Source organism: Pteropus alecto, unplaced genomic scaffold (assembly GCF_000325575.1).
Source record: "Pteropus alecto unplaced genomic scaffold, ASM32557v1 scaffold9, whole genome shotgun sequence".
Lineage (NCBI taxonomy): Eukaryota > Metazoa > Chordata > Mammalia > Chiroptera > Pteropodidae > Pteropus > Pteropus alecto.
Window position 1 is genome coordinate 15,493 of NW_006442106.1, and position 16,913 is coordinate 32,405.

At 43.2% G+C, this 16,913-nt stretch overlaps 1 protein-coding gene across 3 annotated transcripts; it reads right to left on the reverse strand.

Moving 5' to 3' along the window:
• Positions 1-2,097: 2,097 nt before the first annotated feature.
• Positions 2,098-10,274, reverse strand: ZNF792 (zinc finger protein 792). 3 transcript variants are annotated; one of them, XM_006919855.3, is made up of 4 exons: positions 9,929-10,274; positions 7,311-7,395; positions 6,658-6,780; positions 2,098-5,774 (listed from the first exon to the last, which is right to left on the reverse strand). In XM_006919855.3, the coding sequence occupies exons 1-4, from the start codon at positions 9,956-9,958 to the stop codon at positions 4,567-4,569; spliced, it is 1,446 nt and encodes a 481-aa protein (XP_006919917.1). In that variant the 5' UTR covers positions 9,959-10,274; the 3' UTR covers positions 2,098-4,566. The 3 variants fall into 3 exon arrangements, with proteins under 3 accessions (XP_006919917.1, XP_006919916.1, XP_015451103.1); XM_006919854.3 differs by having other exon boundaries at positions 7,311-7,437; XM_015595617.2 differs by lacking the exon at positions 9,929-10,274 and having other exon boundaries at positions 6,658-6,764; positions 7,311-7,441.
• Positions 10,275-16,913: the final 6,639 nt, after the last annotated feature.

A 16,913-nucleotide genomic window follows, 5' to 3' on the forward strand; every position in this document is an offset into this window, starting at 1 on the left:
AGAGCAGGACATGGTTTGATGCCAGGGTTTGCCTGTCACACCTGACCAGCTGTTTGTGGCTATGTTAGCTTTACTCGCTGTACAAGTATAGTTAGAGGAGAAAACTATTGTACATATTATCCCAATCCTCCTGTGTTACATCGTTACATAGGAAGATGTTAATGTGTCTATGTTTGTTAATGACACACGGTTCTTGGGAGCCATCCTGATGGTTATACAAAACCACAATAGGTGAATTTTAATTACTCAGGGGTATCATCAGTTGCATCAGTGTGTGCGGGGACTTGTACTTAGGTTACAGGAATTTTGAGAATTGACTCTTACTTGAAGACTGCTGTGGGGGGAAAGGGAGGTGCTAATATTGCTAATCTCAATGGACCATGGGACATAAGTTTAAGTACTTGTAGCAACTCTCTATTCTTGGACTTTCTAATGATACTAGGGTGGTGCCAGCAATGCATCCTCCTGGGATACCTTATTGTCCCAATACTACATCAGTGGAGTTAAAAGGATGAGTGAATTGGCAAGAATGTGCTCATCCTCTACCTTTGGAACATAATACAACGGGATGGCCACAGATGGTGTATGATGACACCTGGAGGGTACATAGCCCCTTTGATGACCACTCCAAAGGGACACATTCAAAAGAACCTGTGGTATGCCTTTGCAGCCCTGGACTTCGTTAATCTGTCTGATTCATCTACTGCAGATTTGAACATCAAGCATTGCCATGGGGTTCAAGCCTGTGTTTCTGCAACCTTTTTAATTGGACAATTACAAACAAATGCTTCGAATGGATTTAATATATCTTGTGTCAATTATAATTTAACTAATTGTGTAAATCCTCATAACAAAGGGTCATATCTATTGGTTTTGAATCAACCTAGTTTTATAATGTTACCAACAAAATTGGAAGCCTTGGTATGATGATAGCGGTGTTCAAACTGTTAGAAATGAAATCTGCCTTGAGCAGGGACAAAAGAATTATAGGACTGGTTATTGCTGCTTTAGTAGCCTTTGTGTCTTTAGTAGCCACTGCAGTTACCGCCGCAGTTGTGTTGTCACAAAGTGTTCAGAATGCCAATTTTGTAAATGAATTAGCCCATAACATATCCATGGCCAAGAAAAATCAAGAAGATATTGACTTAAAATTGGAGGTGAAATTGAGTGCTCTTGAATCGGTTGTTGTTCAGATTGGAAATAAGGTTGAAGCCTTGGAGAAGAGGATGAGTTTAAGCTGTCATGCTGCCTATAAGGGAATCTGTGTGACTAATTTGATTTATAACCAGCCACAATGGAATTGGCAAAGACTTCTTTTGCAAGGTATTTGGCACCATAACAATTCGCACTTAGATTTACATAATTTACACCAAGAGATTTTGGACATTCAAAATGCAAAAGATACTATAATCAATCCTCAAGCTCTAGTTAAAGATTTGTTAGATAACTTACAAGGCTTTAATCCATTTAATATGTTAAGACAGTTTTTGGTTTTTGATGGGGATTTTGTGCTTACTAGCTGTCTTTTTCTGTACCTTTCAGTCAGCTGCCAAATCCTCCAATGACAAATAACACAGTCCTATATTGCTCGACATGCATTGTGGCTTCAAGCTAAAAGGAAAGGGGGAGATGTGGAGAGCGAATTGTAAGCTGACAAGGTCCTTGCAGTCTGCAAGGACAACCAAGGGTTGCCTCGCCTCCACAAATTCCTTCTGAGAACAAGATAGTACAAATGTAGCCACAGGCAGACAAACAAGCTGAAGGTCATAAGATATGGCTTCAGAGAAGTAGAAGAAACAGTATTGCTATGCCTTAGAGAAACTGCTTATGCCAGCAATTGTATGTTCTTGGATAAAAGCAGCTTGCAAAAATGAAACTGTGCCATGTCCACCATCAGTGGACAGTGGACCCCCCGATCCCAGGTTTCTGTCTTCTTTCTTTTCTTCATCTCCCACCGTTCCCACTCAGGTATATTTTCCAGAGCCGCGCTGGACATTACAGGCTTTACTACTGCTGGATGCAGCAGCAAACCTTCAAGGCTCTACAAAATTACTGTTAGAATTAATAAATGAATCCAGCAAAGATATGAAACCAACATAGAAAAATCAGTCACAGTTTTACACATTAATAGGAAAGAATCTGAGTGGGAAATTATGAAAACAATTCCTTTTACAATAGCATCAATAAGAAAAAATACTTAAGCTTTAACTTAACCAAGGTGGTGAACACTTGTACTACAAAACTACAAAACATTTCTGAAATGAAGACATAAATGGAAATACATCCCACGTACATGAGTTGGATGATTGTTGTCGATACTACCAAAGAAATCTACAGATTTCATGCAATCCCTATCAAAATCCCATAACTTTTTTGCAGAAACAGAAAAAAACTATCCTAAAATTCATGTGGAACCTTGAGGGACCACAAATAGCTAAAAACAATCTTGAAAGAGATCAATGTCATAGGACTTACATTTCCCAATTTCAGAACTTACTACAAAGCTACATTAATGAAAGCAGTGAGATACTCACATAAAGAAAGACATTTAGACCAATGGGATAGAAAAGAGCCTAGAAATAAACCCTCACTATATGGAATGATTTTCAATAAGGATGCTAAGATCAATCAGTTGTAAGATGATATCCACATGCAAAGAGTGAAGTTGGAGGGGGGAATCTGGAGTTATTATTTAATGGGTGTGGAGTTTCAGAGTTCTAGAGATGAATGGTGGTGATGGTTACATAATATGAATGTACTTAATACCGCTGAGTTGTGCACTTAAAGATAGTTAAAATGGTAAATTTTATTAGAATTTTAATTTAAAAAATAAAACAAACAAATATGGTGGATTCATTCAATAGAGCACTACTCAGCATGCATGTATAAATGAACTATTTATACATACAGCATGTAAAAGTCTCAAGATAATTATGCTATATGAAAGAAAACAGACCAAAAGTAGAATACTTTATGATTTTGATTGTATAAAATTGTAGAAAAGACAAATCTATAGTGAAAAAAGGTAAATCAACAGATTCCTTGAGATGTGGCTAATATTTTCCTGGGGAAGGCAAAGAGGAATAATAAAGAGCACAAGGTAGCTTTGGGTGAGGAATAGGTTCATCATGACTATAGTGTTGGTTCCCTGAGTATATACACATTTAAAAACTTATCAAAGTGTACGCATCAAATGTGTAGTCAATTATTGGCTAACAATTTTATCTCAACAAAGCATTAAAAGAAATGGTTGCACATAAAAATCTGATCTCCATTCATTTTAGAAAACTGGAAGATTTGGCAACCTTATATTGACTATCTCTACTTGTTTTGGCAGCAAAAAAAGGCTGTCACAAATGCTTTATCCCTAGAGTACAGGATCTACCTCCTCTCAGTCACCATTTTCCTGCCTATTAAGAAATGACCTTGAGATGAATAGTGCAGTGAGCCTGCAGTAATCCACAAAACCTTTAGTTTATTTGCTCTGCCAGTGACCTTACTCATAGGACAGATATCTGGAGGCCTTGAAAATTTCTGTAAAGCCTGAATTCTGCACAGTCAGATTCAAGGGAACATTTGAGGATTCAGTTTTAGAACAGGTACATTCCCTCTAGTTTGCTGTAGTCTCATTTACTCCCTGTTATCACCTCCTGCCCAGTGTTTCTGTACAAATTATGGTCCCAACTGGGCCCAGTAAGTCTTACAGTTAGAGACACCTGTAAACCAGATGTTAGACTTCAAGGTATATGGCTATTTGGCAGGTGCCAGGTAAACAGAGTCTGTCCAATAGTGCTATGGAACATGAGGCATTCTCTGGGAAAAAGGGACCTAATTTGTGCTGCTCTCAGATGCACTGGAGTTTGTCATAAATGCCCCCCATCAGGGTAATTTCTAGTCCACAAAAAAACAAGCTAATTCAGACCAAATTAGGCCAAAAGCTCTACGATTTTACCTAGGAGGTCTTGCATAATACAAACGAAGCCAAATCTGGACTGAGAGGTGTTCTCTGCCATCCTGCTGTTCCTTCTGAGGCAATAAATTTGGAAACCCTGTTCATTTGGTAGCCCTTAATTCTGTTCTCAATCCATTACACACAGTGATCAGAACACAGAAGATTAAAGGTGGCTTTATCAATAAGACCCTTATTATCACCTAACCAGAGCAATCTAAAATAGGTAGTTGTTTGGATGGGTAATACAGTGGCTGGGTAAATTCACCATGAGCATCATATGAGATCAACAATGTTCTTGAAAAAGGGAAACCTCAGCAAGCTGCCAGCAGAATCCAGCTCAAGTCTTCACGGCCAGAGATGGGTCATGAGCACAGCTAAACCAGTCGCAATGGAAGGGAATGAGGCACTCTAATGGCCACAGGCTACTTCATTCTCTCTTAGAAAGGACAGAGCTCTGCCTTCCCTAAGCACAAGGAAGCAGCTGCCACACACTCTAGAGACCTGCCAGTGGGTAGAGCTGAGATGGCTTCTGCCACAAACACCAGCAGTGACAAAACTCTGGTAAAGTCCATGGTCTGAAAATGCAATTTAGCTCCAGAAAGCTTCCAACATATCTAGCATTCATAGGGAATCTCCCCAGTGTGAATATTTGGATGAACAAGGTTCAACTTCTGGCTGATGGCTCCCTTATAAAAACTACTCTCAGAGCTTCTCTCTAGTGTGTGTTCTTGAATTGAAGGAGGTAGCACATTCTCTGCACTCCTTTCTCTAGTGTGAATTTTATGATGCCGAATGAGGGTAGGCCTTTGGCTAAAGGCTTTTCCACATTCACTGCACTTATATGGTCTGTCTGGTTTGTGAACCTTCTGGTGCTGTCTCAGATTAGACCTTTGTCTGAAGGTTTTCCCACATTCCAGGCATTCATAAGGCCGCTCACTGGTGTGAAGTCTCCGATGATTATTGAGGCTGGAGCTTTGGTTAAAGAATTTCCCACATTCAGGGCACTGATAGGGCCGTTCACCAGTGTGAACTCTCTTATGTTGAATGAGATTAGAGCTTTGGCTAAAGAATTTCCCACATTCGCTGCACTCATAAGGCCTTTCTCCAGTGTGGACTCTCTGATGTTTAATGAGACTGTAGTGTTGGCTAAAGAATTTCCCACATTCACAGCACTCATAAGGCTTTCCTCTATTATGATCTCTCTGGTGTTGTAAGAGGCCAGCAGTGTGGCTAAAGAACATACCACATTTGCTGCACTCATAAGGCCTTTCTCCAGGGTGGGTTCTCTGGTGTTGATCAAGTGTGGGTTTGTTACTGAAAGTGTTCCCAACATCACTGCATTTGTTATGACTTTGCACAGTGTGAAAATCCTCCACAGCTTCGGTGCCCTGCTGTGGCTCCTCTGCATTGTGAGGGACCTGATGCTGCAGAAAGCCAGATGTGGCCACAAAGTCCTTCCCACCCTCGCTGAATGCGAAAGGTTTCTCAGATGTGTCATCTCTGCAGCTCTTCACAGGGGAGGCCCTACCCTCCTCCCTTCTGATAGACTTGTCTACATCCTGCTGCATCTTTTGCTGGTGAAGGTTTGCACCGAACTCAAACTCTCTCCCATTTGCCTCATACATGTACGGTTTCTGACTGGGATGTGTTGCCTGGTGTTCAGCCAGATACAAAATGTCTTTCAAGTGTAGGCCACACATGTCACAGGGGTAGTCCTTCTGAGTAGATAGAGATGCCTTGGGATTCCTGTCCTGTGACACTCCTTCTACAGAAACACTTTGCTCAGAAGGTGACTTCTTACCCTCCATTCCACGGCAAGCGTCTGAAAGGAGAGAAATGCTGGTGAAGTTCATGTTAAGTTTAATAAAATAAAACAGCCCCATCACAAATGCATGTCTAACCCAGGAATGAGTCCATGGGATTATTGGGAAGATGAGAGGCCTAAGGTCAGGGTAAAGAATGGCCCGCTCTGCCGGGCTCTGCCTTGCAAGGTCACAAAACACAAGAGGTCTTACTAGGACCAAGGACACAAGGATAGGGTGCAGTATGGGTGGAAAGGCAGGGTCTCCAACTTCTCCTTTTCAGCAATGCCCTGGCTGCTGTAGCACACAAGGCCTGTGCAGAAGGGTATGTCTAGGCTCAGGAAAATCTGACTGCAACTGGGTGGCTGGTGTTCAAGGACTATTAAAGGGAATGTGCACATCTCATGACATTAAGTGTAGGCCCTTGTTGGAGAGTGCCGCAGAGGGAGCTGTGGAAAGAGTAAGACTTGGAGGCCTGAAAGGTGGGGCGCAGCCAGGGGCCCCAAGTCAGAGTAGAAATGACAAGTGGGCAATGTGTCAAGAATGTGAAAGCAGTCTACGGTCATGCCACCCTAAACGAGCCCGATCCTGTCTGACCTCGAAAGCTAAGCAGGGTCCTGCCTGGAAAGTACTTGCATGGGAGACCACCTAGGAAGACCAGGTGCTATATGTTTAAAAAAAAAAAAAAAAAAAGAATGTGAAAGGAATAAATAAATTTTAAAAAATAATAAAATTTAAAAAATTAAAAAGAGAGGAGAAAAAAAGCAAAAAGAATGAGAAAGAAAAGGTAAAATAGAGATACAGCCATAGGCTTTGGCACCAAAACAAGGATGAACATGAAAAAAGTTGCAGGTATGATGTGAAGACAGTAGCAATGTCACATGTTCCGCATCTCCCACTTACCAGAGCCAGGCCCACTATATGCCCCTCTAGCCATGGCTGAAGACATGTCCACTCTGTCAGGCACCCAGGGCTCTGCCCCCATCTCCAGCTGGGCAACTATGTGGGGCCTGAAAGATATAAGTCCTAAGGAAAAGACAGGGCAAGTAAATGGCTAGTACTTGCCCAAGTGAACTACCCCACCAGAGACCCCAGGAAAGAAAACAAAATATTAAAAAAAGAACACACAGGTGAGGTCTGGCAGGAACATCCAGTGGTCACAGCAAATACTGACCACATTGGTGCCTAGTGTTCCTGACACTCGGGCCTTAGGAAATGTTAGCTAAAGGAAAGGAACAGGACAGAACGGTCACACATCTGGGCGGTCACCCAGACAGGGAGTGGCTGAGTCAGCTGGGATCCACTGAGCTGATTTCCAGACTCTTCATTCTTGGCCCCTTCCCTACAGGTTTTTGAGACAACACCTGTTGGGGCTGCTCAGAAATAGGATGGGACTCTGTGCAAAGCTCAGCTCTGGAACCCACAGCACATATACCAGGGAAGTGGGGAAGGGAGCAAAGCCCATGTTCTGGAGTGGAAAGGAAAGCGTCACCTCTTGGGAAAAGAGAACAGGAAGAGAGAGCTCAGGACACCCGGGTTGAGTGTGAAGGCCTTACCCAGTGAGGCTATCAGTGCAAAGTTCTCCAGCATCACGTCGCAGTACAGGAGTCTCTGAGCCTCATCAAGGAGTCCCCACTCCTCCTGGGAGAAGTAAATGGTCACGTCCTCAAAGGTCACACAGACCTGCCATGATGGGGACAGTTCATTCCACGATCAGCTTCTCTCCTCAGGACTCCCTGTCTGTCCCCTGCTAACCCTCCTCTCCAGCTCCCCAACTCAGAGGAGATCCCAGGCCCTGGTTCCACTGGCATGTGCTTTTTTCTCAAGCTTCATATAACTGCTGGGTCAGCCCACAGCACCAACAGGCAGGTGGGCAGAGAGACACCAGATAAGCTCTGGGCCTGAAGTGCAGGGCCCAGTCCCCTCTTCCGTGGATCCCTTCCCCTAATGTCACCAATGTCATCCTTCCCAGATGAATACGTGGGCTCATTCTTCTCCCATAATCCCCAGTACCAGGGCTCTAACGCATATCATTTTTGGATTGTATTTCCCTCAAACTCTGCACCTCACCACTGCATCGCCATCACAGCCATCTCCATGATCCCCTACATGTCACTCTGCACAAAGCATCCAGAGAATTCTTGGCAAATGCAACCATGACCCCATCCTGCCTCAGACCTTCAATGTTCCCATTGCCAAGGACAATACCCACTATTGATTTGGGGGCCTCCTCAGCTGGCCCTGTTCCTGGCTTCAATCTAAGCCACCCAGAACAACACAGAATCAGATCCCCAGGGCCCCTTCGTCTTCTGTTCCACATTCTGTGCCTTCATCAGTCACACTCATTCCAAAACCAACCCCTCTGGTCCTCCCGCCCCTATCTACCCTGCGTCTAGTGACTCCACTCCCCCAGCTGACCCCATTTGCCACTGATCTCATTTCTCAGCCTGACTGAAAATCCACAGGCCCCACTCAGAGTTACCACAAGGGTCTGGTGAGAACGATGGGGAATAAGCACCAGCCCAAGCCTCACTGTAATATTACTACCATTATGATTAACCCTCAGAACTTCTCTTATCTCTATGTCCCCAGGGAAATTTGGCCACCTGCCAGACCCCCTTTTCCCTCACCCCCCCCCCCCCCCCACAGCTACCACCGCAGCCACCACCACTCTTCCTCATCTGTCTTTATGAAGCCAAACAAGCCAACGATGATCCCTAAGCAAGAAGCCCTGTGCTCAGTTCTCAGGCCCCACCCTTCTCGTTCCCTCTAATGTCACTGCCACTAGGACCTGTAGGGTCACCCTTCTAAATCAGACAGAGCTACACCCTTGTCCACACACCAGATGCCACATTTTGAATGTTTCTAATTGCGGAATAAATTAAGAGCAACCAAGTGAGAAAAGCAAAGCCTATTTATTGTGGGCTTGGTATAGGAAAGGAGTCAGCTAATGTTGCTTAGGTTTTGAAGACTCGAAGGCATGCAGAGGAATGGGGAAGCTTTAGAGTGGATGAAAGGACAGCTTCGGACGGGCCCCGTTGGCATGGTGTAGCTGTAGGCAGGCTAACTAGAAGCGAGGCAGCCTATGTGATTGCCTAGGGTGCACATTTGACCTTCTCTAGTAGGTCCTAAGTTGGAAGAGGGAAGAAAAATTAGACAGGCTGCCAGTTATTAATCAAGCCCTGGCCACTGGGGCCAGTTGTTACAGAGGTTATTTATCTTCCTGGATTGTCACTAGAGATAGTAATTTGACTTCCCGCAAGTCTGACTTATAGCAGGTTGGCTTCCTGAGCAGGTTGCTGTGGGTTGTGGACCAAAGTTCTATTTTTATATATGGTCTGACCATTGTCCCTTTGTGTATTTGGTCTCTCATTACTTGAACTATACCTCCCCAGGATGCCATAACTGTGTGTCTAGCTGCCCACTCTTCACTTCCACTCAGGGGTCTCTGGAACATCAGAGCTCAACATGTCTAAAACCTAACTTCTATTTTCCACTTAAAATTCCTCCTACAAGCAGCTTCTCCATCTCTGCTGATGGCTCATTCATCCATCTGCTAACCAAAAACCATGGAGTCATCCCTTCTCTTTCTCACCCTCCACATCAAAAAAATCTGGTCAGCCCTACTTAAAACACAGGCTCAGAATCCAATCACTTCTACCTGCAGCCACTTGCACTATTCACCTTGACAACCACTTGCACTATTTACCTTGACAACTGCAGTAGCCTCACCCCAGTCAGTTTTCCATTCTGCATCCACAGGGATAAGACCTGAGTCAGATCACTTTCCTGTGTTCTGAACCTTCTGTGGCTCCCAACACCATCAGAATAGAGGCCCAGCTCCTCACCTCGCCACTCCAGAGTTGACTTGAGCCCACCGGCTCTCTGAACACTCCCAACGCAATCTCACGACCAGGCATCTGCACTGGCCCCTGGGCCTAGGAAACCTTTTCCTACCTCATCCCATTAAATTTCAGAAATAAGAACAGCTCTATAAACCTTGGCCTGGATTCAGGACCCTAGGCCAGGAGTGACTCTCCTCTAGGCCCCCAGACTCAAAAGCAGAGCTATGAGTAAGGCCGAGAGCCGTAGACCACACCCACCTTTTCCACCCGGGTGCCAGGGTCCTTCGGGTGGGGGTCTGAGCGGCTGAGGGCCCGAAGCCGATACTCACCTGCGCCTGGTGCCTCAACGCCGCCGCCATCGAGGCGGGTGACTGAGGCGGGTGTCGTGGGCTCAACCTACTTGCTTTGCACTGGGCGAGGTGTGAGCTGGGCTGGGGGTCGCACTCCTAGCCTCGGTCTCCCGGGTGTAAAAGGCTCACTGGGCCCGGGGCGCCCACTCTGGGCCCGCGGAGAGCGCGCGGCCAGTCCGGACCCTGGGGACCTCGCGTCACGGCGGTCAAGGCTCGTTCGAAGGCGCGGAGGAGGGTCCTGGTCCGGAAAAGACGCCTGCAACGCGCCACGGCCCCGGGAGCACAGACCCGCCAGGGAAATGACTTCGGGGCCGAAACGCAGGAAGTTCCGGCCCCCACCTCTCCGGCCCCCACCTCTCCGGTCCGAGGAAACGCCACTCTCCTGGGCTGTCATTGGCCCTGCGCCAGCCGGTGACGCACAAGCACAGCCTCCGGGATTGCGTGCTTTCCATCTAGCATCCGGCTGGGCAGTTGGGGACGACAGAGGACCTTGCGGTTTCTCCATGACATTGGCCCAGCTGCCCTGCGAGCGTTTCCTCTTAAAGGGGCTGGCCGCAGACTTCTGTGACCGCTGGCGCCAAGTCCCACCTGCCCTCGAGGTCTATAAAAGACTCATTTCTGCTTGTTGTGGGTGTAGGTGAGTGAGCCTCTTCACTTCTCAACACCCAGAGACCTAGATTCACGTTGAAAATGAACATTATATCTAATTTGCGGGATCTGTGTGCTAGCAGTAAATGTTGCTCTAATTCGGTGCTTCTCAAACCAGTAACATCAGCATCATTTGGGAATTTATTAAAAATACCAGTTCTTGAGCAACAACCCAAAAGAGATTAAAAAGTTCTGGGAGTGGGGCCCAGCCTTCTGTGTGTCAGCAAGCTCGCCAGGGACTGCAGTTTGAGAAAAGGGACTCTCATTAAATCCTGTAAACAAAATGGGGAAAATAACACTATATGTCTCATGGTAGGTCAAGGCTTGACTCGTAGTTACTGCTTGATACTTAGAACTGTTGTTACTATTATCATCATCAAAGTCACAAACACTGCTGTGGGAGGAAAAGTCAGAGACACCTCTCTGCAGGGTAATTAGAATATTTGTCAAAATATAAAATACAGCTCTCTGACTCAGCAAGTAGCTGCATAGGTAATGAGAATTTTTACATGAAAGCACACCTTTTACTATTTGGCTATTTTGTTTTATTATTTAAAACACATTATGCAGGAGAGTTTCATAAAGTATATAGGTGGGCCAATTATCCAAGGGATGGATTTTTACAGGCTACATGGTTCAGCGTTTGAGAATACCAGGGCTAAATGCCCTGTCATAAGTGGACAGTGAAGTTGACATGGTTTCAAGTGTGTGACATAAGATGACTCATCTTTAATTCTCAAGCGTTAAAAGTTACTCAAGACACTTGTTAAAGAATAGTAAGGCCGACTTCATTCAGGGGCGCTATTGCGATATGCAGAGACCACTGCAATAGGAGCTTATAGTGTGTCATTCTAAGAACGTCCAAACTGTAGAGATTTTTTATAAGAACTTATCTGAGTCAAACCAATAACATTGCCGGAAATCAAAATCTCAAATGCTCTAGAGGACAGTTTTGCATTTTTGTTGTTGTTGTTGTTTATAACTGTGGCATTAAGGAGGGAATGTAATGGAAATTACATGAAGGTGGGAGAAAGTGAGGTGCAGGATAGTTAACAAGATTATATGCTTCCTTGAGGGTGATTACACTTTGAGGGGGTCTGGAAAAGAAAATTATTCTAGAATTTCAAAGGTGTGTTAACCTAGATGCACGAGAACAATGGTCAAGGCTTGCTGAAAAACCTTTCACTGAAGAAGTTATAGGCCTGGGACGTGACTACCCACCATGACCTGCCCAGTTAGGAATTTTTGATGAGATTACCCTGTGAGATTACTTTCCATCGCTGGACTTGTCAGCTTTGTTATAAGATCTCTTTTTCATCCACAGTCCTCATTGTTATTTTGTTGCCCACATTCCATCTCTATTCATTGTTTTTAAATGTTAACTATCCTGTACCCACCAATGTAAAAGAAGTATGTAGTTCTCCATTTTAGTTTTTGCCAATCCTAGATTTCCTTGCTTTGCTTCCTCCCACCTCCTTAAACTACCACCAATGCAACCTCCCTTACATTTTCTCCTATGATTCTAAATGTATAAAAACGAACTGCAAAACTACCATTCTCCAGAGCATTTTCTCAACCCACCAAGATCTTGCTTCTGGGCATGCCCTCAAATTTGGCTCAAGTAATCTCATATAATTTTTCTACAGGTTTGGACTTTCTTTCCTCAATAGATGTTATGTGTGTATGTGAGAAGTATACAGGAACTCTCTGTACTATCTGCTCATTTTTCTGTAAATCTAAAAGTATTCTAAAAAAATAAAGTGTATTATTAATGAAAAAAGCAGGGCCCTCCTGGAGTTTACAAGTGTTACTGTGGACAAAAGATAGTCCAAAGAAAGTGTGGGGGTAGAGGATCAGACCTACAGTGCTGTCGTTTCCAGATAAGGGAATTGGGAATTGCAGATATGAACTCTTCTGATGAGGTTCAAGGTTAACCTTTTGATAGTGTCATTTACAGAGAACAAAATCTCTAATTTTTATCTGTGGACTAATTTAGATGGGAGGACAGGAGGAAAAACAATATTAACTTATTGATAAGTGTAGGTATAGTGAATGAGTCTATTGCAATATTTGAGAATATCTGAATTGACCAAATTGGAATCTTCTATAGGCCATGCCATTTATGAGATTTTCATGGATCTTCCAGGAATTATCTCATAGAGGAAGAGTCGATATGCCTTTGTAGGTGACATTCAGAGAGTTATAAAAGCCAAAGGTAAAACCTTGTGTAGATAAAAAAAAAAGGGGTTCTATGGACAGTAACCTCACAGGGTGATCTGATCATAAATTCCTAACTGGGCGGGTCATGGTTGGTAGTCATGCCCCAGGCCTATAATTTCTTTAGTAAAAGGTTTATCTTTGCTTTAAGTAAGGCCTGTCCATTGTTTCTGTGAATTTAGGTTAAGACACTTTTGAAATAAGGCTAACCACCCTCAAGAGGGCACATAATCCTGTTAACTATCTTGTAATCCAATCTCAACCTTGCTTTCTCCCATCTCCATGTAATCAGCCTTCATGTTCTCTCCTTAATTTCAAATACATGAAGGGAGCTGCAAAACTGTTATTCTCTGTAGCATTTGAGATCTTGCTCCCCAGCATATGTTATCAGTTTAACGCAAATAAGCACATAAAAATTCTCTACAGGTTTGAATGTTCTTATGTTGGACCATGGAAAGACAAGTTCCTCTGAAAGTTTCTCAGTTTTAAATTTAATAGTCCACTTACCCACTCAATCAGACAGGGCAAGGGGAGTTATCCAGGTGGAGAAAAATCATTCTGACAGAAATTTAGCAACAGCAATACCAGAGGTCCTTTCACACGGGAAAACTTTGCTCCAATGAGAGAACATGTGAATAATGATAAGACATATTCATAACCATAAGATACAGGGAGCTGACAAAAATCTAATTGTCAATGAAGAAAGGGCTCTTTTGAAGGTGGCACTCTAACTTGCCCCACTTTTACAGCTTTACCATGATTATGTTTTTGGCAGATGGGGCTAAAGGATATCGTTTATCCCAGGTAAGGAATAAAATTTTCCCACTGATGCCAATGGAGGAGCTGATCTAGTTTTACTTTCCCATTTTGTGAAAGCCATAGATTAAATTTCAGGCAAAGGATGGAAGAGAGACCAAACAATCATCTGGGTGTCCGCAAAATTTATCTGGTTGTATAAAACATCCAGCTTGTTTCCAACTGGCCTTTTAATCTTAGGGGCTTTGAACTGGTTTTCACTTCCTCTATTAGAAAGAGGTAGGCAGAGTAGATTTCATATTCTATCTGGTCATAGTGGAACTGAGGCAGATTTATGAGCTGCTAGTTTAGTATGTTATTAGCTAATGAGTTCTCTCTTTGCCTCAGGATCTTATTGCTCATATGAGCTTCTTTTTAAAATAAGTCCAGTTCTTTTGGTAATAATAAATCTTCTAAGAAGATAACCACCTGTTACTTATCTTTAATTGGTGTTCCAGTTGCAGTTATAAATCTCCTGGATTTCTCTAACATACCAGTCATGTACTAACTCAAAAACATATCTGCTGTCTAAGTAGACATTAATTCTCTTCAAGTATTAATTGTTCACTAAAGTGCAAGCCCTTGCAAGAGTTAATGTAAAGTTCTGCTGTCTGGGATGATTTGTTGGTGTCAGACAGAGACTCATGCTAAATAGGGTTTTGGAAATGTGTAATGGTATATCCTGTACTTCCTAGAGTGTTCCTTCTGAGCCTTGAGTGGAGATAAGATCCATCAACAAAGAAGGCGAGGTCTGGGTCTATAAGAGGCAGCTCTAAAAGGTCAGGATGAGAAATGGTTAAAATGTAGATGGATATCCTCCAGTCAGGAAAGGAAGAAGAACAGCAAGGGTAAGATTTAGAACAACAGGAGATAGTAATGTGAGAAGGAGAAAGCAAAAGAATGTCAAGAGAGATATAATGAGAGGTAAAGAAATATTGGGTGTTTCAGTTAGGAGAAGGATTTGGATAGTGTGGGGAACATAAATTTCAGGATATGACCTAGTACTAGATCTGCTGTAGCTTGAACCAATTTTGCTGTTGCTGCAACAGCTCAAAAACAAGAAGGGAAAGCTTCAACTACAGGCTCTAGAGTGAGGCTGAAATACCCAATGGGCCTTTGGTTTCCGTTATGCTTCTGAAATAGGGCACCTAAAGCATGCCCTTCTCTCTCTTGAATAAATAGGGAAAGGGCAAGGAATGGTTTGGGAGCCCCAAGGTGGGGGCAGATAAAAAGGGTGGTTTTTAAGGATTCAAATAGCATTATGGAAAGTGAGTTGCATTGTAGAAGATCAAACATAATTTCCTAAGTTATGCCATATAAAGAGAATAGTACAGCAGAAAGTTAATCCAGCTCCTACAATGTTCAATTAGTCCTAGAAAGTCTCAGAGCTGTCTTTTTATTTCAGGTAAAAGGTAATTAAGGATGGTCTTGATAGTTCTGAGGATAAGGTTTTTCTCTCAAGGGAGATATCATGTCCTAAAATTGCACCTGAGGATAGCAAAGTCGTGTTTCGTCCCTTGAAACCTTATGTTCCTTGCAAGCCAGAGTTTCTCATGAGTATTGGGTGTCTGACTATGAGTTGCTGAACCTAATAGGACAAAGAAGTTCATCCACATATCAAATGAGATTGAATTTCAAGGGAACAGCAAATTCTTTAGATTTACACTTAATATATGGCCAAAATAAGTGGGGCTTCCAACAATCTCTAGAGCATGACTGTCCAAGCATACTGTTGTTTCCCCCCACGTAAACGGAAATAGGTATTGAGAGTTAGGATAAAGGGGTATGCTGAAGAAAGCAGAGCATAAGTCAACAATGATGAAATATACAGTGTCAGAGGGCATAGAAGCAAAGATAGTATTGGTGTTTGGGAACAAAAGCAATATGGGTTTTACAATTCTATTTATGGCTCATAATTCTTGGATCAATTGGTAACCCTTTCCATCAGGTTTCCTTACAGGTAGAATCTGTGTTGTGGAGGCTAGATGTGGAGATAAGAAGCCCCTTGTCAAGGAATCCATGAGTAATAGGTCTGAGACCATAAATTGCTTCAGGTTTTAGGGTATTGAGTTCGTTTAGGGAGAGGTATAGTGAGGCATTTGCAGATGAGGCATTTAGAGGCCAAGGCAAGCTAATAAGCAGCTGAGCCAGGAATCAAGTCTGTGCCTGATTCCAGACATAAAGTGTAACTGTTACTGCACTTCATCTCCTCAGACAGCATTATAACAAATTTATTAGAAAATGTACAAAATTACATTTATTAAAGGCTCTGCTTCTCAGATGTGTCCTACATCTGTCATTTCTTTAGGTTAATGTGAGTCAGGAATATGAATTAGCACATCCTGAATATGTGGGTTAGCAAGGGCCTGGGGAGCTGTGAAAGTTTGGGAAGATTTGGGTAATCCATGAAAGCTGTCAGAGGGCAAATGAGTTGCGGGGCAGAGAGTCTAGACTTCAAAGGTTAGTCTCTTGGACCAACATGAAATATTAACACTACAATTAGAAATTAAATCTCTGCCCAATAGCTTAAAAGGGGTTGTGGAGCTTAACAATAACAACAAAAAGCTATGTTGGGCATTATGGAGTCAGATACAAAAAAGGTTAGGTTTTAAAAGAGACAAATTGGTAAATTATCTAGCCTCACTACAGAGGTGACTTATGTTTTCCGAGGAATTACTGCGGGGAGTTGTGAGGTGTTGAGGGTGGAGTAGGTGGCTCCAGTGTTTCCCAGAAATGGAGGGGGTGCCCTTTGAAGTTATAATTTCACCCAGTGTGAATTCAAGGAAATGGAGAGTGGGGCAGGAGCAGATTCCTCGGAGGGGAAAATCTGGACTTGGTTCCTCAGATGTTTATTGGGTCCAACAAATTAAACAAGAAAGACCTACAATGACTCTATTGTTTTTCTTTCCTTTTCTTTAAAATTGGACAATCTTTAGATCCAATGGCCCTTTTCCTTGCAGTTTCTGCATGTACATCTCTATTAAAGATCTTGATGAAAAGGAGACTATCCCTGAGGCTTTGGGACACTTTCCCTTGAGTGATTTAAGTTAAAGAGCCATGAGTTTGCATTGTGTGGATTTCGTTTTGCCAGGTTTTGCATTTAGTTTTTGCAAAACATTTAGTTTTGCAAAACCTCATGGTGCTGCACTAAGCATGGATCTCAGAGAGAAGAGCATTTTGCCAATTAAGACTAGGTTTTTGAATAGCCTCTCTCAGTTCCATATGGAACCTATTAGCAAAGTGACTTCTTAAAGCAGACAGCATAGGGTCATCTAGGGTTAGACCCAAGTAATCCTTCAAGACC